At 33.3% G+C, this 24,868-nt stretch overlaps 1 protein-coding gene across 1 annotated transcript in view; it reads right to left on the bottom strand.

Annotated features, from left to right (window-relative positions):
• Positions 1-24,868, bottom strand: part of tln2b (talin 2b) — a 153,624-nt gene that overhangs the window by 83,815 nt on the left and 44,941 nt on the right. The window contains exons 15-23 of the mRNA XM_073831436.1: positions 23,972-24,180; positions 23,584-23,682; positions 21,172-21,339; positions 18,640-18,934; positions 10,075-10,241; positions 4,884-5,012; positions 2,998-3,111; positions 2,795-2,908; positions 2,567-2,701 (exon numbers count right to left, since the gene is read on the bottom strand). Coding sequence (XP_073687537.1) covers positions 2,567-2,701; positions 2,795-2,908; positions 2,998-3,111; positions 4,884-5,012; positions 10,075-10,241; positions 18,640-18,934; positions 21,172-21,339; positions 23,584-23,682; positions 23,972-24,180 — 1,430 coding nt within the window. The remainder of the gene's footprint in view (positions 1-2,566; positions 2,702-2,794; positions 2,909-2,997; positions 3,112-4,883; positions 5,013-10,074; positions 10,242-18,639; positions 18,935-21,171; positions 21,340-23,583; positions 23,683-23,971; positions 24,181-24,868) is intronic.

The following is a 24,868-nucleotide window of genomic DNA, read 5'->3' as shown; positions in this document are numbered from 1 at the left end:
ATGCCATTAAAATCTGTCTTCAGAAGCTCACATATATAATCATACATATATAAAGATGTATCCTGAAAGCATGTTTGGAGCTATTCAAATCTGTATTCAAATAGTACATCATTCGGCTTAACATTATTTACAAAAACAAGACATGTTCATAGATCAACATCTACCAAACAATCAAGGCCTTAACCTTGATTGTTTGGTAGATGTTACGTGCTCCGAAGTCCCAACCTGAATCAAATGATTCCCGATCCGTGCTCCAAAGTTCCGATCTAAATCAAATGATTCATGTTACGTGCTCTGAAGTCCCAACCTAAATCAAATTATTCCCGATCCGCGCTCCGAAGTTCCAACCTAAAGCAAAAGATTTGCGAACCCGCTCCGAAAACCTAAATCAAAATATTTGTGTTACGCGCTCCGAAGTCCCAACTTGAATCAAATGATTCCCGATCCGTGCTCCAAAGTTCCAATCTAAAGCAAAAGATTTGCAAACCCGCTCCGAAGTCCCAACCTAAGTCAAATGATTCAAGATCTGTGCTCCGAAGTCCCAACCTGAATCAAATGATTCCCGATCTGCTTTAAAGTTCCAACCTAATGCAAAAGATTTGCGAACCCGTTCCGAAAATCTAAATCAAATGATTTGTGTTACACGCTCCGAAGTTCCAATCTAAATCAAAAGATTTTTGTTACGTGCTCCGAAGTCCCAACCTGAATCTAATGATACCCGATCTGTGCTCCAACGTTCCAATCTAAAGCAAAAGATTTGCGAACCCGCTCCGAAGTCCCAACCTAAATCAAATGATTCCCGATCCATGCTCCGAAGTTCCAATCTAAAGCAAAAGATTTGCAAACCCGCTCCAAAGTTCCGATCTAAATCAAATGATTCACAATCCGCGCACCAAAGTCCCAACCTGAATCAAATGATTCCCGATCTGCACTCCAAAGTTCTGATCTAAATCAAATGATTTGTGTTACGCACTCCGAAGTCCCAACCTGAATCAAATGATTCAGATGCACGCTCTGAAGTTCCAATCTAAAGCAAAAGATTTGCAAACCCGCTCTGAAGTCCCAACCTAAGTCAAATGATTCAAGATCTGTGCTCCAAAGTCCCAACCTGAATCAAATTATACCCGATCTGCACTCCGAAGTTCCGATCTAAATCAAATGATACGTGTTACGCGCTCCGAAGTCCCAACCTGAATCAAATGATTCCCGATCTGCTTTAAAGTTCCAACCTAATGCAAAAGATTTGCGAACCCGCTCCGAAAATCTAAATCAAATGATTTGTGTTACACGCTCCGAAGTTCCAATCTAAATCAAAAGATTTGTGTTACGTGCTCCGAAGTCCCAACCTGAATCTAATGATTCCCGATCCGCGCTCCAAAGTTCCAATCTAAAGCAAAAGATTTGCGAACCCGCTCCGAAGTGCCAACCTAAATCAAATGATTCCCGATCCATGCTCCGAAGTTCCAATCTAAAGCAAAAGATTCACAATCCGCGCACCGAAGTCCCAACCTGAATCAAATGATTCCCGATCCGCGCTCCAAAGTTCCAATCTAAAGCAAAAGATTTGCGAACCCGCTCCGAAGTCCCAACCTAAATCAAATGATTCCCGATCCATGCTCCGAAGTTCCAATCTAAAGCAAAAGATTCACAATCCGCGCACCGAAGTCCCAACCTGAATCAAATGATTCCCGATCCATGCTCCAAAGTTCCAATCTAAAGCAAAAGATTCACAATCCGCGCACCGAAGTCCCAACCTGAATCAAATGATTCCCGATCTGCACTCCAAAGTTCCAACCTAATGCAAAAGATTTGTGAACCCGCTCTGAAAATTCACAAATTTGGAGTGATTCCCGATCTGCACTCCAAAGTTCTGATCTAAATCAAATTATTTGTGTTACGCGCTCCGAAGTCCCAACCTAAATCAAATGATTCCGATGTGCGCCCCAAAGTTCCGATCTAAAGCAAAAGATTTGCGAATCCGCTCCGAATTTCCGAGCTAAATCAAATGATTTGTTACACGCTCCGAAGTTCCGATCTAAATCAAATGATTCCCGATCCGCGCTCCGAAGTTCCAACTTAAAGCAAAAGAATTGCGAACCCGCTCCGAAGTTCCGATCTAAATCAAATGATTCACGAGCTGCGTTCCGAAGTTATATAAATCAAATTATTTGTGTTACGCGCTCCGAAGTCCACTCAATTCATTGATACATTAACTTTCATTAATTCAAGCACTTTTCAAGTACCTCTTCAGGAATATTGGTATTTTCAAGGGTTTTCCAGGCATTACATTTCAAAAAGTCATTTTCAAGTACTTCAAGCACCCTGACGACATGAGGGTGAGTAATTAAAAAACGAATTTTCATTTTTGGGTGAACTGTCCCTTTAAGCTTACCCTGCACCCAAAATTTGCCTAACAACTAAATTCTGTCCGAACTGTCTCTTTAAAACATGAGTAATGGAAAGTTGAATCTCTACACCTGATATAGTGCACTGCAGGAAGGTTATTATTACAATATGTGTTTAACGGTTGTTTTGAATCTACTAGGAGGCAGTGAACTATGGGTACCTTCTGTGCAGCTGTGCGCAGCTCTGCCAGGCAGGTGGCCAGGTTCTTGGCACACTGACCAAGTTGCATCGCAGCTGCCTGGTCGGTTACCGTCGGAACGGCCGCTTTTGCAGACGTCACCATTTTACTTCCCGGCTTTTTGGAGACAGAAACAATGACAAAAACAAAGTGAGGATCATTTAATGCCAAATCAGAAGCTGCTGAACAAACACAGTATGCACATTTTACCTGCAGGAAACTCTGGCTGGCGATGATAAGGGCGAGTTGGGCACCAAGATCTTCCGGGTGGGCCTGACTGCCCCTCATTCCTTGCACTAGTTGTGGGATATGGTCGGCCACAGCCTGGAGAGCATCCGCAAATCCACAGTTGGAATAGTTAAACTCAAAATTCTAAAATCTTGGACTAAGCAGAACAGAACTACCCACAATACCTTGCAGCTGAGCACGAGCTGCTGATGTGACATGGTGTTCTTATTAGATGCAGCTGCATTCTGGGCGGCGGCAATGGTTTGCGTCGATGCTGCTGCGGCCTGCTTAGCTGCATTCTGTTCCAGACAAATAACTATAATTAATTACAGCATCACCAATAATGAATTACAAAAATAAATATAATACTACTACTACTATATGAATACAAATAAGAAATATTACTACTTTAACATTTTAATGAAAAAATAAGGTATTTAAGAAAAAATAAAATATATGAATATAATTTATTTGTATATTAATTATTTTATTTATATAATATAAAAAAATAAAACTGATTTATTTTTATATTTACTTATTTATTTGGAATAATTATAATTATAATTATTATATTTACAATACTACTATTACTAAATGAAAATAAGACATTGTACTTTTGTAAGATTTTAATTTAAAATAAAATATAATAATAATAATAATAATAATTATTATTATTATTATTATTATCACTACTATATTATTATTACTAAAATAAAAATAGGAAATAGTAAAACAACAATATATTATTACTACTACTATATTAATAAAAAAAGAAATATAACTTTAATATTTTAATTGAAAATATGGTATTTAACAAAAACAAGGCAAAATAACTTATAAATATATTATTACTACTACTACTATATAAATAAAATAAGAAGTACTACTACTTTAATTTAGTTAAAATTTAATTAAAAATAATAACAAAATGAAAAAGAATATTTTGTATTTATTTATATATATTTTCTAAATAATAACAATAGTAGTAGTAAAATGTCTTTATTTAATAATAGTAGTTGTATACTGGTGTGATAATTAATAATAATAATAATAATAATAATAATTATTATTATTATTATTATTAATTATCACACCAGTATACAACTACTATTATTAAATAAAGACATTGTACTACTCTAATATTTTAATAAAAAAACAAATATAAAAATAGTGATAATTTTATATTAGAAAACAACTGTAAAATTACAATATTCTTCATTTTCAATATAAAAAATAGAATTTATGCACACATATTTATTTTTATTTATATAATCAAATTACAGTCTTTGCGACTTGATAATTACGCTAAACAATATTGCGATTTTGGTTTTATTTCAATTAATCGTTCCGCCCTAACACCTGGCATCATTCTGCACATGGTCAGATGTTGCGTTAACCGTACAAAGACCTAACTGTTCTGACTGAATTTCATAACAGGTTCAGCAAGGATTGTACAGCTTTTGGGATGTTTATGACCATGTCCATCATAACAGGATTTAGCAAAATCCTATACTTTAGAAGCAACAGCAAAAGGCGGCGAGCAACAAGAAAAAAGATTCTTTGTATTATGAAAGAATATTCCATGTGCGAGGAAGGATGATAGATGGAAGAGACATGAAAAAAAAAAAACTGAAGAACAAAGCCATCTTTGTTGACGTGAAGAGACCAAACAGAACCAAAATGCTGGATTCCACTGGCCGAAAATGTTGGGCAATGGAAAAACACCCGCTATGGAAACTAGACCGCTACCAGGCTGATAAAAAGCCACCTCTTCCATGCTAATATGAGTTTTGTCCTAAACAGACAAAAAAAAGTAAGGGCGGATGCTGTTGAGCTTAAAAAAATAAGGAAAAAACGATATAACAGTAGTCTAAATTACCCTGACTGGAAAGTACATGAGGGAATGTACTGTAAATGATGACAGAAGATTCATTTTGGGCAAGGGCTCGTAATCCGTTTTTACATTTTATCAGCGTCCTCCACACCACTATAATTTACTGTGTTCAAACCGGCTGGATCAAACACAGAGCGGACGCTGAACAGGAGGTGGCATAATAATGCATGTCCTCACCTCCAGTCTGTGAATGAGTTTCTTTTTGATGGCGTTCTGAGCGGCTGCGTTGGTGGCGACCCGTAACCCTTCGGCAGCCTCTCGCAGCCTCTGCTGCTGGTCTTCATTTTCTGGGTAGGCAGCAGCACCCTGCACAAATACAATACAGGCACAATTACTGGATTAGTTTCATGTACTGTACCTCCTTCTGTCAACTGGTTTTAACAGCAGTCCGTTGGGTAATTTTTTCCATGGGCAATATTCAGAATGGAGGCAAACTTCTGGCTAAATCTGTCCATTATATGCTGTATACTGCCTAATAATTTTATATGAGGTATACATGGAAGCACATTTAATTTATTTTTATTTTTTTAAGTAAGAATTATGGTAAATAAAGTTGCATTTTATTTAGATATATAATCTCAGAAATAGGAAATAGAGTCGCAATTAGTCTGTCTCAATTACAAGAAATAATTACTATTGTGAGCTGTAAAGTCCCAATTATGTGAAATAAAATAACATTTGTGAAATTTAATTCCGCAGTCATAAAAAATGGCCTCAATTGTAAAGTCACAATTACAAGATAGTCACTATTGTGAATGTTAAGATCACAATTATGTGAAATAAAATAACATGTGAAATATAATGCTGCAGCTATAAAAAAACTCAGCTGTGAGATGTCACAATTACAAGATATAGTCACTATTGTGAATGTTAAAGTCACAATTATGAGATATGGTGAAAATCACAATTGTGAGATATAAAGTCACAATTATGTAAAAAAAAAACATCTTTGAGATACAATTGAGACTGTTTTTTAGCTGCATCATTATAAGGCAGCGACAATTACAAGCTATAGTCAACTATTGTGAATGGTAAAGTTACAATTATGAGATATGGTAACAATTTGGGGAAATTAAATCACAATTGTGAGATATAGTCACAACTATGGGGAATAAAACCCCAATTTTGAGATATAAAGTCACAATTATGAGATACAGTCACAATAATAGGAAATAAAACCACAATTTTGAGATACAAAGTCACAATTATGAGATACAGTCACAATTATGGGAAATAAAACCCCAATTGTGAGATATAAAGTCACAATTATGAGACAGTCACAATTATGGGAAATAAAACCCCAATTGTGAGATATAAAGTCACAATTATGAGACAGTCACAATTATGGGAAATAAAACCCCAATTGTGAAATATAAAGTCATAATAATGAGATAAAGTCACAATTATGGGAAATAAAACCACAGTTGTGAGATATAATGTCACAATTATAAGATATAGTCACAATTATGGGAAACTAAACCACAATTGTGAAATATAAAGTTAATATTATCAGATACAGTCACAATTATGAGATATAGTCATAATTTTGGGAAACTAAACCACAATTGTGAGATATGAAGTCACAATTACGTAAAAAACATCTTTGAGATACAATTGAGACCGTTTTGAGATATAAAGTCACAATTATGAGATACAGTCACAATAATAGGAAATAAAACCACAATTTTGAGATACAAAGTCACAATTATGAGATATAGCTACAAATATATGAAACTAAACCCCAATATAATAGATATAAAGTCATAATAATGAGATAAAGTCACAATGATGGGATATAAAACCACAATTTTTATATATAAAGTCACAATTATGAGATATAGTCACAATTATGGGAAACTAAACCACAATTGTGAGACAAAGTCACAATTATGAGATATAGTCACAATTATGGGGAATAAAAACACAATTGTGAGATATAAAGTCACAATTATGAGATATAGTCACAATTATGGTAAATAAAATTACTACAACTGTGAGATATAAAGTCAAAATTATGAAATATAGTCACAATTGTGGGAAATAAAACCACAGTTGTGAGATATAGAGTCACAATTATGAGATAATACCACAATTATGGGAAATAAAACCACAATTTTGAGATATAAAGTCCCAATTATGAGATACAGTCACAATTATGGGAAATAAAACCCCAATTGTAAAATCTAAAATCACAATTATGAGATAAAATCACAATGATGGGATATAAAACCACAGTTGTGAGATATAGAGTCGCAATTGTGAGATATAGTCACAACTATGGGAAATAAAACCACAATTGTGAGATATAAAGTCACAATTATGAGATATAGTCACAATTATGGTAAATAAAATTACTACAATTGTGAGATATTAAGTCAAAATTATGAAATACAGTCACAATTGTGGGAAATAAAACCACAGTTGTGAGATATAGAGTCACAATTATGAGATAATACCACAATTATGGGAAATAAAACCACAATTGTGAGATATAAAGTCCCAATTATGAGATAGTCACAACTATGGAAAATGAAACCAAAAAAATAGGAATATATAAAGTCACAATTATGAGATGAAGTCACAATGATGGGAAATAAAACCAGTTGTGAAATATAAAGTTAACATTATCAGATACAATCACAATTATGAGATATAGTCCCAACTATGGTAAATAATTCTATAATAATAATAATAATAATATGCTATATTGTTACTGAATGACCTCATCACATTCCATGTTTAGTTAGTTGTTATCCAGGTATCATATCACAAATTAATACAGTTTTGTAATCCAATTTTGTTTAAAAATATTTAATTTATGGCTGTCTAATCATATAATAATCAAAAAGAAGACGTCTATGCAGAGGCTGTTATCTTTTGAATATAGTCATATATACCGTAGTCACATTATATAAACCTCTGACAGTTTACATACTGCATATTGCTTTAAAAACTAGTAGCTAACATGCAATTTTAAAGCCTTGGTGTTTCTCATCGTTTCATTTTATCTCCTTGCTTAATGGTTAAACAGAAAGTGAAAGGCAATTCTCAGAGGACAAAGTTGTCACAGATAAATCCCAGACTCGGTCAGCCCTGTGAAGGGAAATTTGTCAGCGACAGCAGAACCCTCAGCTACGCCATCCGCACACTTACGGCGCATTACAAAACATTCAATGCAAAGAGGAATTAGGGGCTGTCTGCTCCATCTCTGTTACCAAGGAAACCGTCTGTGGCTCATTCCTCCTCTTTACGTTTGATAATGGCAGTGATGTTGTGATTAATGTATCATGGATCAAATGTGCCTAACAAACCATAAGCCTGCACTTCATACAGCTGCATAAGAATCATATCCTGGTCATTTATACTTCTCTATGTCCATCTTATCATGAGTCAAATGCAAATCGTGGCTCAAGGCTCTTTCAGGTTTTAGAGATGAAGCAGTGATGAGGAGACGAAGCACAATTTATAGTGTGGCTGCTGATTCTGGGTCCGTGATTAACAAAAAAAAAGACCAACATTTAGCCACAGCATTCTTTTTTTAACCTCATAAAGATATCTGTGGCAGTACCATGGTACAGTGGTATGAGGTTAAAATGTTATATTGTACTGAATACCCTGACATTGTCACCACTGATAAATTACTCCTAATTGTAATGTAGAAATTTTAATTTTCTGTGAAGCTGCTTTTTTGCAACGATGTATATTGTAAAAAAGCGCTATACAAATAAATGTGAACTGAATTGAATAAACATGCATCATATTACCATAACATGACAAGATATTTCAAAGAGCATCATGGTATTGCCACAGTATATGTCCAAAAAGATGGTGTAGGTATGATACATGTAAAAAGAACAAACAAAACAAAACAAAACAAACACACACACAGTCAAAATAGAAATAAAATCCAAAAACAAACCTAAACTAAAACTCCAAACAAAAAACAGAAAATTAAAACAAAACAAAAATAAAAAAAAACAATAAAAACACAAAACGCAAAACCAAAAAACAAAACAAATATAAAACAAAGAACTGAAAACAAAACTAAAAACAAACCTAAACTAAAACTCCAAACAAAAAACAGAAAATTAAAACAAAACAAAAATAAAAACTAACTAAACAAAAACCCCAAAACACACACACACACAAAAAAACCCAAACACAAAAAACAAAACAAACATAAAACAAAAAACTCAAAACTCAAAACAAAACCCACAAAATTAAACAAAACAAAAATAAAAAACTAACTAAACAAAAACAAACAAACCAAAAGTTAAAAAAGCCCAAACAAACAAAACAAACAAAACAAAAATACACACAAAAAGCAAACAGAAAACAAAGAACTCAGAACAAAGCTAAAACTCTAAACAAAAACCACATAAACACTAAAACTAAAAAACTAACTAAACAAAAACCCCAAAACCAAACACAAAAAGCAAAACAAGCATAAAACAAAGAAATAAAAACCAAACTAAAACTTGAAACAAAAACCACAAAAAAACAACAAAACTAAAAAAACATAACAAACTTAACAAAACCAACACAGAAAAAATGTAAACGAAACAAAACCCCAAACACAAAAAGCAAAACAAAAAACAAAACCTTAAAAACAGAACTCAGAACAAAACTAAAAACCAAACCAAAACTCCAAACAAAAACCACAAAACGGAAAAAAGAAAAAACTAACTTAAAACAAACACACAAAAAATGTAAACAAAACTAAACTAAAAAACCCAAAACAAAACTAAAAACCCCAAACACAAAAAGCAAAACAAAAAACACAAAAAACAAAAGCATAAAACAAAGAACTCAAAACAAAATTAAAAACCAAACGAAACTAAAACTCCAAACAAAAATTCCTCAATTAAAAGAAAAACTAAAAAAACAAACAAAAACCTCAAAACAAAAACAAACACACAAAATTTTTTAACTAAACTAAAAACCCCAAACACAAAAAGCAAAACAAATCCAAAACAAAGAACTCAAAACTAAACTAACCCCCCTCCAAAATAAATAAATTAAAACTAAAAAACGAAATAAACAAAAATCCTAAAACAAAACAAACACACAAAAAACAAACCAAAACAAACACCCCTCCCCCCCCCGCCCAAAAGAAACCACAAACTACAAAAAAACTGAAACAAAACACAAAATCAGAAAAAAAAACTAAAAAAAAAAATAAACCAAACCAAAAATAAATAAATAAATAATTTAACTAACAAAAAACATTATTTACAAAATAAAAAAAATTATATTTGGTAGAAATATCATGGTACCCGTCAGAAAAATAAAAAGTCTAAAAATCATGGTATTATCAAGGTATTTTTATACTGTAAATACAGGTTGTATCTTCCTTTGGTTTTCATACCTTTGCAGCTTCCACCATTCTGGCAGTGGCATCGGCCAAGAGCTTGGCAGCCGCGAGCAGTTTCTTGGAATTATCCACATCGATTTCAGCCTCAGCGTCTGAGCGCATGGCATTCACCAAGTCCGAGGTGGCCTGGGCCAGAACCCGCGCCTGTCGTACCATTTCACCTGTAAATGCAAAATGTAAACGTTATTTAAACGCCACAATATCAGCATGCTGTGTGGGCAGATTTTTTATTTCTTCAGAAACATCTATTGGCATATTATTGGCTCCTTCCACTGTATATTCACCGTCCTTGACTTTCTCCAGACTGGAGAAAAAAAACCAACAGCCATTCGGCGTTTCTTTGATGTGTGTGAATCTGGCTCTGCTGAAGCTGTTCTCTTTGAAAATCAATCTTTCTGCATTCTCTCTGCATATCGCTTCAGGAACCGAAGTGCTCAAATGGTTGTGCACCCGTGTGACCTGAAGTACATCATTGATCAAGGACCCTTTCAAAAGCGCGCCTACTCGTTTTCCATAAATGGACTCTGTATTTCCCGAACACCTACATAGATCCAGAAATACAAGCGTTGACGAGATTATCAAGGGAGAGAGGTGTGCTTAAGGGGTGTTTCACCTCTCGAAACGTAGGATGGATTCAGTGCAAAAATAGTAAGCTTGTTAAATCAAAATGAAACAGCATTCACCCGTTTTACTTTCTCTATTTCAGAGTTAAATGAGAAAAAAGGACTTGATTTGATTCACTGGGAAGTGAAAAGTCGGCTTTTCTTAACAGAATGAAGTCAGACCTGAATGCAAGATTGCAGCTGAAGGTAAGCAACAACCTCATTTCTGAAATACCGCCACATTTGAGGATGTTTTTGACTGGGATGTGAAGACCGGAGGCTAATGTATTTAAACCGTAACCACTTATTTAAAAAATGCTGGGTTTTGACACAAATTTCGCAATTCGATATAGATTATTTTGGATATATATGTCAGGTACAGTACATGTAAAAAAACGGTCCTACTGTACATAATTATAATATTGAAGGTTAAAATGAACTAAAACTCAACAAACAAACAAAAACCACAAAAAAAAAAAAAAAAAACCCAAAACCAAACATAAATGCAAAACATTAAAACAAAACTAAACAAAAAAACCAAAACAAAACATAACATACACACACAAAAAATCTAAACAAAACTAAAAACCCAAACACAAAAAGCAAAACAAAAAAATATGAAAAACAAAACAAACATAAAACAAAGAACTCAAAACGAAACTAAAAACCAAAACAAAAAATAAAAACAAAACAAAAAACCCAAACAAAACTAAAAACCTCAAACACAAAAAGCTATCACAAAACAAAAAACTCAAAACAAAACTAAAACCTCAAAAACCACAAAACCAAACAAACAAAAAATTAAAACATAACCAAACAAAAAACCCAAAACTAAAAACCCTAAACACAAAAAGCAAAACAAAAATCAAAACAAACATGGTAGGACTTGATTTGATTTACTGGGAAGTGAAAAGTCGGCTTTTCTTAACAGAATGAAGTCCTGAATGCAAGATTGAAGCTGAAGGTGAGCGATAACCTTTATCCTCGAAACATTTCGACTTTATTCTCCAAAATTTCGACTTCATTCTCAAAACATTCGGGCTTTATTCTCGTAATTTTGACTTTATTCTCGAAACATTCCGACTTTATTCTCGAAACATTTTGACTTTATTCTCCAAACATTTCAACTTAATTCTCAAAACATTCCGACTTTATTCTCAAAAAAATTGGACTTTATTCTTGAAACATTCCGACTTTATTCTCGAAACATTACGACTTTATTTTCGTAATTTTGACTTTATTCTTGAAACATTCCGACTTTATTCTCGAAACATTCCGACTTTATTCTCGAAACATTCCGACTTTATTTTCGTAATTTTGACTTTATTCTTGAAACATTCCGACTTTATTCTTAAAACATTCCGACTTTATTCTTGAAACATTTCGACTTTATTCTCGAAACATTCCGACTTCATTCTCGAAACATTCCGACTTTATTCTCGTAATTTTGACTTTATTCTCGAAACATTCCAACTTTATTCTCGAAACATTCCGACTTTATTCTCGAAACATTACGACTTTATTCTCGAAACATTACGACTTCATTCCCGAAACATTCCGACTTTATTCTCGAAACATTCCGACTTTATTCTCGAAACATTCCGACTTTATTCCCGAAACATTCCGACTTTATTCTCGTAATTTTGACTTTATTCTCGAAACATTCCGACTTTATTCCCGAAACATTCCGACTTTATTCTCGTAATTTTGACTTTATTCTCGAAACATTCTGACTTTATTCTCTAAACATTCCGACTTTATTCTCTAAACATTACGACTTCATTCCCGAAACATTACGACTTTATTCTCGAAACATTCCGACTTTATTCTCGTAATTTTGACTTTATTCTCGAGACATTCCGACATTATTGTCGAAACATTCCGACTTTATTCTCAATTTTTTTTTTACTTTATTCTCGAAACATTCCGACTTTAGTCTCAAAACATTCTGACTTTATTCTCGAAAAATTTAGACTTTATTCTCGAAATATTTTGGCTTTATTCTCAAAACATTTAGACTTTATTCCCGTAATTTCAACGTTATTCTTGAAATATTTTGGCTTTATTCTAATAATTTAGACTTTATTCTCTAAATACTTTGGCTTTAATCTCATAATTTTGACTTTATTCTCCAAATATTACGACTTTAATTTCGTATTTATTTTTTATTTTTTTTAAATGTGGCACTAAATGTTTTAATAGAAATATTATATTTCACAAATGTATTTTTAATTGTACAAAATTTAAGCGCATTTTGATTAAATATTCTGTAAAAATAAGTGGTCGAAATTATTTCTTGTATTTATTGCAGTCCAAAAAGCATAAATAAAACCATTTAATTTGGTTCTGCATATAAGCTAAAGAAAAGAAAAATATTGTTATCGTTCATAAAGCAATATCCACCAACTGACCCTTCGCAGGAAGTTTGATTGACAGGCGATCTAACCAATAATAACGCCGAATCTGCCATTTTTGTCCGACAAACAAACCAGTCAGAAGAATAGATTAACATCGGTGGACTTGAACTTAAAAAACAGTGCGTATTGACGCCTTTCCGGGGTTGAAACAAGATAAATTCACGCTAAAATTAGTAAAGAGGAAGAGACGATCGTTCACGTACCGCTTGAATTGAGGCGCTACAGCGATTTGTCACGACACAAAAAGGGCCACAAAACGGTATTTATTATTTGAAATTCTTACAAAATGACAACATTTGAAAGATGAGACTTAGTTTCATACCTAAAGTAACCTGCTCTGTCTTGTCGGACATAGCAACAGTAATGAAGGGGGGCAGGTCTTTGCAAAGGGTAAATTGTTAGTATTACTAATGTTAAGGTCACATGGCTTGAGTGAGGTCAGCCAAAAATAAAATCTGTTTTAGAAATGAAGCAACACTACATGAAAGGGTCCAAAAAGCAATATTTATTTTTCTTCTGAATAACATGCATTGATGAATCATGCACAATACAAACAATAACATGTATTAAAGCAAACAGAGTCTGTATTGATTTCTTGTTGACTTTTCAGCTAAACACATCTTTGATGATGATGATTTGTTGGCGCAGGTCGTTTATCACGTTCCTTGTTGAACTTGAACAGTTGCAGTCAACCCTGCTGGCACCTTTTGCCATGTGTTTTCCTTTAAAAAGTTCAAAGACAGGGCGTGCGTGATTGAGAGCAGATTTGATGCTCTGTAGCGGTTTTATATGACATGTTTTCGACAACTCGCGGGCGCACAATCTTTTGAGGATTCTTTAGACTTACGGCCATAGCATAACAAACATCTTCGGTTTTGAAAGCGGCCCAAAAACACAGCACAGACCGCAGACAAAATCACTTTTAAGGCCTTTGCTGAGTCAAAATAAACCAGAGGTCAAACTCTCCTAGAAAAACAACAGAGACAAGATACAAAGGCAGAGCAAAGCCAGCAAGCTAAATATTTGTCAGAGCATCATAATGGAGAATTAATGTTACATGTGGGTCACTAAAATTAGGGGTGAGATGTTAGCGCACAATTGAGAGCTCCAAAATGAGGCCAGGAGCACCATAAAAATTGTGCAACTCTGAATATGGAAAAGTTAATCCCACTGTGTCACAGCACAGATATGCTTTGTTTGGATGATGTGCCTGAAAGATATTAAAGCTCTCTTGTGTATCACTGTATGCTTATATGACTTTGATTTCCATTTATTAAATAAATTCTCTGTAGCCTGGAATTGTTTTACATCCTGTGGTACAAGCCCAGCTATTGCATTTAACGCCGCTTTCTAAGGCAAAAATCGCTATTTCTATTGCTTATTTTTGTGGTTGAGGGATTTGAACAATCCCTTAACCCCAAGTAATAAACATTGGCATGTAATGTGGCTTGTTGAGGAGAGGTGTGCTAGTACTTATGGTTGAACCTTATGGTTTCTGGTGGAGAATGCAGGCAAAGAAAACTATTAAATGACATTAGGTTGTACATAGAGAGCAGAACACTTTTAACTGTTTGGCTTGAGTTTAAATTTTTCAACTTTCGCCTCTTTTGCCACCTTGGCATTGACTCTGTATGTAATCTACTTGTTCAAATAATTCAATTTGCTTTTGGTCTGCACACACCATAACACCTTTAACTATACATAATTCTTAATATTCCATTTCCCAATTACTACAATAATTGGATGTAAAATAAAAAAAAATGTTTTACAAATTATACAAAGACTGCTTTTTTGAATGAATATTATGTTAAATAAATGTTAATTTTATTTCCTTTTTAATTATTTTAATAAACAATTATTATGGTCATTAGTTTGTGTCAAGTTGTTAAATTAATAGTATTAGTAATTCTCAAAACATTCCGACTTTATTCTCGAAAAAATTTGACTTAATTCTCGAAACATTCCGACTTTATTCTCGAAACATTCCGACTTTATTCTCGTAATTTTGACTTTATTCTCGAAACATTCCGACTTTATTCTTGAAACATTCCGATTTTATTCTCGAAACATTCAGACTTTATTCTCGAAACATTCCGACTTCATTCTTGAAACATTCCGACTTTATTCTCTAAACATTCCGACTTTATTCTCGAAACATTCCGACTTTATTCTCGAAACATTCCGACTTCATTCCCGAAACATTCCGACTTTATTCTCGTAATTTTGACTTTATTCTCGAAACATTCCGACTTTATTCTCGAAACATTCCAACTTTATTCCCGAAACATTCCGACTTTATTCTCGTAATTTTGACTTTATTCTCAAAACATTCTGACATTATTCTCGAAACATTTATTCTCAAAATTTTTTTTACTTTATTCTCAAAACATTCCGACTTTAATAAATTAATAGTATTGTTTAATTATACAATTAATATTATATATAAGTTATGTTTATTAAAGCAAACATGATGTATGTATGTATGTATGTAGTATAAATTATTTTTATTCAGCAAGAATACATTAAAACGCAATTAATAAAAGCAAAGATATTCATATTACAAAAGATTTCTAATAATGAACTTTCTATTCATCAAACAATTTAGATGGTAAATGTTTCACAAAAATATTAAGCAGCATCAATACTATTTTAGTATCACTTTTTATTTATATTAGTGAAAAATTGTTTTTATTTTTTTAAGTTTTCGTGATTTTGTTGTGTGTGTGTGTGTGTGTGTGCACCTGGTATTCATCACGTTGTGGGGACCAAATGTCCCCACAAGGATAGGAATACCAGTAGATTTTGACCTTGTGGGGACATTTCTCAGGTCCCCATGAGGAAACAGGCTTATAAATCTGGAACAATGAGTTTTTTTGACGAAGTAAAAGTGTGCACAATTTCCTGTGAGGGCTAGGTTTAGGTGTAGGGTAGGTGTAGGGCGATAGAAAGTACGGTTTGTACAGTATAAAAACCATTACGCCTATGGAATGTCCCCATAAAACATGTAAACCCAACATGTGTGTGTGTGTGTGTGTGTGTGTGTGTGTGTGTGTGTGTGTGTGTGTGTGTGTGTGTGTGTGTGTTTTATATTAATTTTTTTAATTGCATTCTATTTTAGTACGTTTAGATAAACTAAATAAAAATTTTGACAATCAAAACTAATTTTGCCTTGGCAACTAGCTGAAAAAAGAACAATATTTTGTCTTTTTATTTCAGGTAACATTTATTCATTTTAAATAAAATATTGAATTTAATTAATTAGTTTTTTTTAGTGCATTAAGATAAACTACATTACAATGAGAAATATTGATTATTTCAGGTAACATTTATTTATTTCAAATAAAATGTCGAAAGAAATAAATTAGTTCATTATTTTATTTTAGTACATAAAAATAAACTAAATAATAATAATAAAAAAAACTTTTCTTGCAACTAACTGAATTTTTTTATTTTATTTTATTTCAGGTACATTTATTTATTTCAAATAAAATGTTGAAATAAATAAATTACTAAATTATTTTATTTTTAGTACATCAAAATAAACTAAATTAAAATGAGAAATATTGCCTTGGCATCTAACTGAAAAAAGGGATTTTTTTTCAGGTTAAAATTTATTTCAAATAAAATAATGAAATAAATAAATTAGTAAAGTATTTTATTTTAGTACATCAAGATAAACTAGATTAAAATGAGAAATATTGCACTATTACAACTATCTGGAAAAAAGTTTTTTTTTTTTACATTTATTTATTTCAAATAAAATATAAACTAAACTAAAATGAGAAATATTGCTGTGGCAACTAGCTGAAAAAAAGGAAAATGTAGATGTTTTATTTTTATTTCAGATATAATTTATTAATTTCAATTAAAATATTTAAATAAATGGTTAATTATTTTATTTTAGTACATTAAGATGAACATAAATGAAAATATAGGCTGGCACAAATGGCTCGATTAGTTCCGGGTTTGATGAAGGTCCGCCTTCCGTAAAAACGTAATGTGTTGTGATTGGTTAGCAGTCCCACTGCGTTGCGTTTGGTGAACAGCTTAGACGGCGTCTCAGTCCTGCCACGCCCCTTCCCAAAGCAGCAAGTTCAGTGTACAACTGCGCAAGCTAGATTAAAGTGATTCTTATGTTTTAAATATGGATATTTTTCTTACAAAAACACATCAGATCGCTAAAGAAGGCTTTTACTGACCCCTCCAGAGCCATGTGAGGCACTTTTTATTATGGATCGACTTGTTTTGGACTGATGGAGAGAAACACTTGTCTATGCCGTTCTAAAGCTTGGGAGTGCCAGGATTATTTTTAATATAACTCCGATTGCATCTGTCTGAAAGAAGGAAGTCATATACACCTAGGATGCATTGAGGGTGAGTAAATAATACACTACAGTAGTGTTGGTCCTATCTTCAGCCTTCGAGATCAAAGATACATGCTACTATCATTATTGTGCTAATTTATTTAATTATTTACATGCCCAAAACCAGCTCCAGTGTAAGGCTAGTGAAGCTATCTACACTGTATGATGAATAAATCTTCTACCACACACTGCACACGTCTATGGAGCGGTTCCGACATGGCCACCGATGATCGTCACTCTACTTAATGCTTGCGTTTACATCAGCCGCGGATCAGGTCGGATCTAGAGGTCACTTACACTTGAAAGTGATCTCTTTTAAAGGTGCCATAGAACGGAAAACTGTATTTACCTTGGCATAGTTGAATAATAACGGTTCTGAATCGTCAGAAGTTCTGCGGATAGGCTATGGTAATAAAACAAAGCGAAGACAATAGCGAAAATGGCAGATCACGGAAATAAATGTTATGTTCCAGGTTGTGCAGGGGATGTTAAGCGCAGAGATGGGTTGGTGTCTGTACTCAGAAAGGCAAGAAAACAAATAAGGCCTTCTAATAAAATAAGGCGAGACACTAAAGGGACACGATTAGCTTCTTGCTAGCGGTAGTCTGTTACATTGCAGTACATAAGATTTCACTTACCACATAAACAGAGTAAGGAGAGATGACTGCGCGGACGATGCCGAATGATTTACAGATCCTGAGCATCACTAAGAAGCATCTAAACTTGTAAAATATGTGGTAAGTACTGCCGCTGTAGTATAACATTTCACAGAGCTCGGCAATCACAAATCAAAAGTGAAAGTAAAATGATGGTGCATTCAAAATGGCAGTTTTAATGACCCGCATATTAATAGCGTCTCAGGCTCCATGATTAAATATATATTTTCCTTCATGAGCGATCTACTGAAATGAGCCACTCTGTGAATAGGAGCCAATCAGAGCAGAGCTCATCATTATTATTCATGAACCTTCCAAATAAGGTGATAACAGAGCATTTCATTCTAGGGACAAATCCTAGGGTTGTAAATGGACCTGTAAAACCGTTTCTGGAGAATTTTTGGCCTTTCCTATGTCATATACCTTCTATGTAGATATCAGAGAACAGAACAAAACACTTTAGCAACCACTTAGCAATAACTCTCAGTATTTGTAAACCATCAGTTGAGGATAGTCTCACCTGCATCCCCCATTGAGGTGAAAATGCTCTCGGTTACGGTCATGATGGTGTCGGTGGCCTGGTCGTAGCGTCCGATGGGCTCGCCGCAGCTGGCGTAGTGGCGCACGTGTTGCAGCAGGTCGCTGAGGGCCTGACTGACTGCGCCGGCCGCCATGTTCACCTGTCGGAGCAGCTCGCCCTCCTCTGAGGCGGCGTGACACGCCTTCACACAGCCCTCCACTGATCGCTCCACCAGACGTCCCGCCTCCACCAGCTGCTCCTGACACACCGGGGAGGATATGGTGGGGCTCACCACCTACGACAATCGCACATACACCGAAATAGATAGAAAACATTGTGTTCAGAATAGCGACAGATTATTTTGGGCATCAAGTGTGTGCTTTTTAGAGCTGATAACAATATGATCTGAAATAGTCTCAAGAAACTTCATGACACATTATACAAAAGTAAAGCAAGTTTAAGTGGTGGCTAACTCATGTATTGCTGATTAATCAGTCAGTATTTGATATTCAGAGTGGTAAGTCTTTCACAAACCCATCAAAATCCATATTTCACAGATGTACTTCTTACTTTTTAAAACATGTGCAAATAGGATAGTAAGCTACTATTTTTTGCTGTTTAATTCCCATTAATGAAACACACTTAATAAAGTATTAAAATATTATTATATCAATAAAGCCTTAGCAATAATCTTAATTAATGACTTCCTTTAATTACATACATAATGTTACAATTACAATAAACAAAATTGTATAGCCTAGTTTTATATTTTACCAATACAAAAACATACTTTATATAATGTTAAAAGTACATAAATATTTTAATTTGTTTATTTGATCCAGTCTGAGAAATGCTAAAGATTTAATGCCTTTTAATGTTCACAATCACTATAATAAGATCTAAAACACAAATTTATTTTTATTTTTTTTAATTTTTTGCTTGCATTTTAAGTAAAAAATGTATAAAATAAGTGCTCATTTTATTACTTTATTAAGCAAAAAGTTTTTTTTTTTTTTACTATCATTAAATTATGTTATATACCATACACTAACATTCAACAAAAGTTTGGGGTCAGCAACATTTTTATAAAGAAATTATTATTTGTATAATTTAGTAGTAATTTTTATAATTTTATTAAGCAAAAAAGTTTACTATAATTAAAATAAATTATCAAGTTTCAAAAGTTTGGGTTTAGTAAGATATTAAGGAAATTATTATTTTTTATCATTTTTATAATTTTATAAAAGTATTATTTTTATAATTTATTTTTATAATTTTATTAAGCAAAATTGTTATTTACTATCGTTAAATTACGCTATATACCATACACTACTTTTTACAGTTTTACAATTTTTTAAAAGAAATTATTATGTTTATAATTGTATATTTTTTAAGAAATTATTATTTTTATAATGTATTTTTTATGATTTTATCAAGCAAAAAGTGTTATTTACTAACATTAAATTATTTATATACCATACACTACTATTCAAAAGTTTGAGGTCAGTAAGATTTTTTTAAAGAAATTATGACTTTCATAATTTTTTTAAGAAATTATTTTTATAATTCATTTTAAATAATTGTATTAAGAAATTATTATTTTTAGTAGTTATTTAAAAATGTATTAAGTAAAAAAAGTGTTATTTACTAATATTTAATAAATTATAACACACAGTCAGTAAAAAAAAAAAAAGTGTTATTTTCCATCATTCAATTTTGTTATATAGCATACACTACTATTCAAAAGTTTGGGGTCAGTAAGATTTTTAAAAATATATATATATCATAAATCATTTTTATAATTTTATAAAGGGATTTTTTAAAGAAATTCTTATTTTTTAAATTTGTACAAATTTAAAAAGAAATTATTATTTAAATTGTTTTATTAAGTAAAAAAAGTGTTATTTACTATCATTAATTTATGTTATATACCATAAACTACTATTCAAAAGTTTAGGGTCAATAAGATTTTTTAAAGAAATTTTAATTTTTTAAATTTTATATAGAAATTATTCTTTTTATAATTGATTTTTATAATTTTATAACAGTACGATTTTTTTAAAGAAATTCCTTTTATATATTAAAGATGCTTTAAATTGTTTACAAAATTACATTAAAGACATTTATAATGTGACAAAAAAAATCTTGAATAAACGCTGTTCTTTTAAACTTTCTATTCATCAAATTATACTGAAAACAGTTGTCAAAATTGATAATAATGAGAAGTATATCTTAAGCAACAAATAAGCGTATCAGAATGATTTCCGAAGGTAATGATGCTAAAAATTCAGCTTTGAATCACAGAAAATAAAAACATTTTAATATATATTAAAACAGAAAACAGTTACTTTAAATTGTAACAATACTTCACAATATTACAGTTTTTTCTGTATTTTTATTAAATAAACACAGCACAAGATACTTTTTTTATTTAAAATTTTTTCTCCTGACAGATGTGTTCTAGTGTATTCCAGATCTCTTTTAATAAAAACAAGTGATTGTTAATATATGTATAAATATATCTGTAAGTACCTTTGTGCAGGCCACCAGCTGTGAGGTGGAGAGCGCGCACTGCGTGGCGGCGGTAATGACTCGGTTCTGCAGTGCCGTGTCCTCGGCCACCTGTGCCACGTTCTTGGCTTTCAGTACCAGCATGGCGGCGGCATTAGCTACGGCTTTAGCCAGGTTCATCATAATGTCCTGAAACATATTCGTCATTCAAGCGACACACTGTGAGGCAACCTGGCTCAGACTAATGAATGAAATAAACGCAAGGATAGAGTTTAACAGAATAAAATAGAGGGCAATAAAAGGTTCTCAGAGGCTAACTGAATGTGACAGCATCAGCTGAACCACACCAAATCAAATTTTACGTGTCGAAAATGGGTGCTAAACTGTTTACTACAAGAGAAAACGGCTTTGCCAAGAAATAATGAGACGAGGAGCAAGTGATTGGCTGAGGGATTTGACACAAACCAATCAGTGAATGCCAGAGTTCCAGAGGCAAAAAATACCATTCATTTCCACCTTTTTTTTTTTAACACCCATTTTAATTATTCAAGACAGGCCAGCAATAAACTCTGAGATTCAACAGATTGTAATTATTAGGAATTTCAATAATTTTTAATTTTGCAAATATATGTTAAATAAATTAATAAATAATAGCTTACAGATTGTAATTATTAGAAATTGCAATAATTTTTAATTTTGCAAAAAAAAATTATTTTATGACAATTTAATATTTTATACATTTTATATGGTAAATAAATAATAAATAATTAAATTAAATAATTAAAATTAATTATAATATATAATGAATAAAATAAATAAATATTATAGATTGTAATTATTAGAAATTGTAGTTAATTTTTAATTTTGCATCTATATGTTAAATAAAAAAAATAAAAAATTCAAAGATTACAGACTGTAATTATTAGAAATGTCAATAATTTCTCATTTTGGAAGAAAATGTTATTTTTATGGAAATTTATTATTTTATGCATTGTATATGGTAAATAAATAAATTAATAAATAATAGATTATAGTTTGTAATTATTAAAAATTGTAGTTTTTTTTTATTTTGCATATATAATAATTGTAATTATTAGAAATGGCAATACATTTTCTCAATTTTGCATGAAAATTTTTTAGACAATTTAACATTTTATGCATGATATATGTTAAATAAATTAACATTTGATTCATACACACACATACATACACATCATTGTGGAAAAAAATATTTCTCAGCTTTTATTAACATTTGAACAAAAAGTGGAATGTCCAAAATTATTCATACCCTTTGCAAACTGACACAGTTTATGGGAAAATCCAAAGCTCTATACCATTCCAAATAGTCCAAGCTGTTCTAAAGCATCCTAATTATCCTGATTCATTGGGAACAGCTGTTTTAATCAACTCAACAGGTGAAAAACAGAAGCTCTCTGCTGTTGGTTTGTGGACAGTCATGGCTAAGACAAAGGAGCTCACTGAGGACCTGCGGCTGCGCATTGTGGCTGCTCACAAGTCAGGAAAGGGCTATAAGACCATATCTAAATTTTTTGAAGTTCCAGAGGCTACAAAGTATTATTAAAAAATACAAGACGTTATGCACTGTGAAAAATCTCAGAGGACGTGGTCGGAAGCCAGAAGTGACACCAGTGCTGGCCAGGAGGATAGTGAGAGAGGTAAAAAGAATCCAAGGATCACCACCAAGGCCATCCTGATGAATCTGGGCTCTGCTGGTGGCAACCTCTCAAGGCAGACAGTTCAACAGACACTGCACACCGCTGGGTTCCACAGACGCAGACCAAGGAGCACACCACTTCTCCAGATAAGGCACACAAAAGCCCACTTGGCCTTTGCAAATGCTCATCTGGACAAAGAAGAAGTCTTCTGGTCTTCTGTTTTATGGTCAGATGAAACAAAAATTGAATTGTTTGGCCACAATGTTGTAGCCTTCATTTGGCGTAAAAAAGGAGAAGCCTTCAACCCTAAGAACACCATCCCCACTGTCAAACATGGTGGTGGGAACCTAATGTTTTGGGGGTGTTTTTTAGCCGGTGGACCAGGGAACCTAATCATTTCTGGTCCAAAAAAAAAAGGGAAAAAAAATGTAATTTTAAGTCAGTAACTTTAAGTCAGAATTTGCCAGGGGTATGAATAATTTCAGACCTGACTTTATATACATATACAGTCAGTTATATGTTTCTTGGGCCATTTTGACACTACTTTCACTGTATGGAAAAGAGCAGCATGAACATTTCTCAGAAAATCTCATTTTGTAAAGAAAATAACTCACATAGCTTTGGAACAACAAAAGGGTTCACTATTTCATCAGTATATTCCTTTTTCCTATTTTGAAATACATTTTTACTTCAAACCAAAATAGGAAAAATACTTCTGAACTCACTACTGTACTCTGTTCCACAAAGAAAGACGCACCTGGAATCTCTCGTCGGTTTCTCCTTCTCCCATTTGTTTCAAAAGATCTCCGCTGGCCTGACCGATGCTGCCCGCCGCCGTCAACACCGTCTGTCTGGGCTGTGGGGCGACATTGGCACATCAAAAAAAGACCCTCGTACTGCCACCGCAACGTCTCAGACCTCAACACGCGGTCTAATCACATCCTGTCTATCAGCTCTGCACCCCACTACAATTACCCTGTCTAGCGCAAGCCAAACAAGTAAACAGATTGTGACTGCGCTCGGCAAACCAGGAAGGAAAAACAAGGCTTAACGAGTTCATTATCAAATCCGCCTGTAAACAGCAGAGCCCTATTGGCGGATTAGATGTGAAGGGGTCGAGGGGTTTGCGTGTTTGCGTTCGTCACCTCGCCAGAAGCTGGTTCCACGGCTCTGAGCAGGTCAGAAACGGCTCCTGTGAGGGTCCGGGCCGCTCCCATTAGATTCTGCCCGCTGCCCACTTCATCCTCCATCAGAGCCGCCAGGAGCTTCACTCCTTTGGACATCTCGGTCAGGTTGGAGGAGATGGTGGTGATGGCGCAGCCCACGGCGGTATAATCCGTGTCTGTAGGGTCACCTAGAAGAATGAGAGATTTAACATTATAGATCACTTTAAAACAGAAACACACTGTCAGTAACTTTTCATGCATTCTGGAAATGTCCCTTAAATACAGGTCCTTTTAAAAAAATTAGCATATTGTGATAAAGTTCATTATTTTCTGTAATGTACTGATAAACATTAGACTTTCATATATTTTAGATTCATTACACAAAACTTAAGTAGTTCAAGCCTTTTATTGTTTTAATATTGATGATTTTGGCATACAGCTCATGAAAACCCAAAATTCCTATCTCAAAAAATTAGCATATCATGAAAAGGTTCTCTAAACGAGCTATTAACCTAATCATCTGAATCAACTAATTAACTCTAAACACCTCTAAAAGATTCCTGAGACTTTTAAAAACTCCCAGCCTGGTTCATTACTCAAAACCGCAATCATGGGTAAGACTGCCGACCTGACTGCTGTCCAGAAGGCCATCATTGACACCCTCAAGCAAGAGGGTAAGACACAGAAAGAAATTTCTGAATGAATAGGCTGTTCCCAGAGTGCTGTATCAAGGCACCTCAGTGGAAGTCTGTGGGAAGGAAAAAGTGTGGCAGATGAGAAGAGGTGACCGGACCCTGAGGAAGATTGTGGAGAAGGACCGATTCCAGACCTTGGGGGACCTGCGGAAGCAGTGAACTGAGTATGGAGTAGAAACAT

Source organism: Garra rufa, chromosome 25 (genome assembly GCF_049309525.1).
Source record: "Garra rufa chromosome 25, GarRuf1.0, whole genome shotgun sequence".
Lineage (NCBI taxonomy): Eukaryota > Metazoa > Chordata > Actinopteri > Cypriniformes > Cyprinidae > Garra > Garra rufa.
Note: the sequence above shows the minus strand (reverse complement) of the source record. Positions and strands in the feature narration are given on the sequence as shown.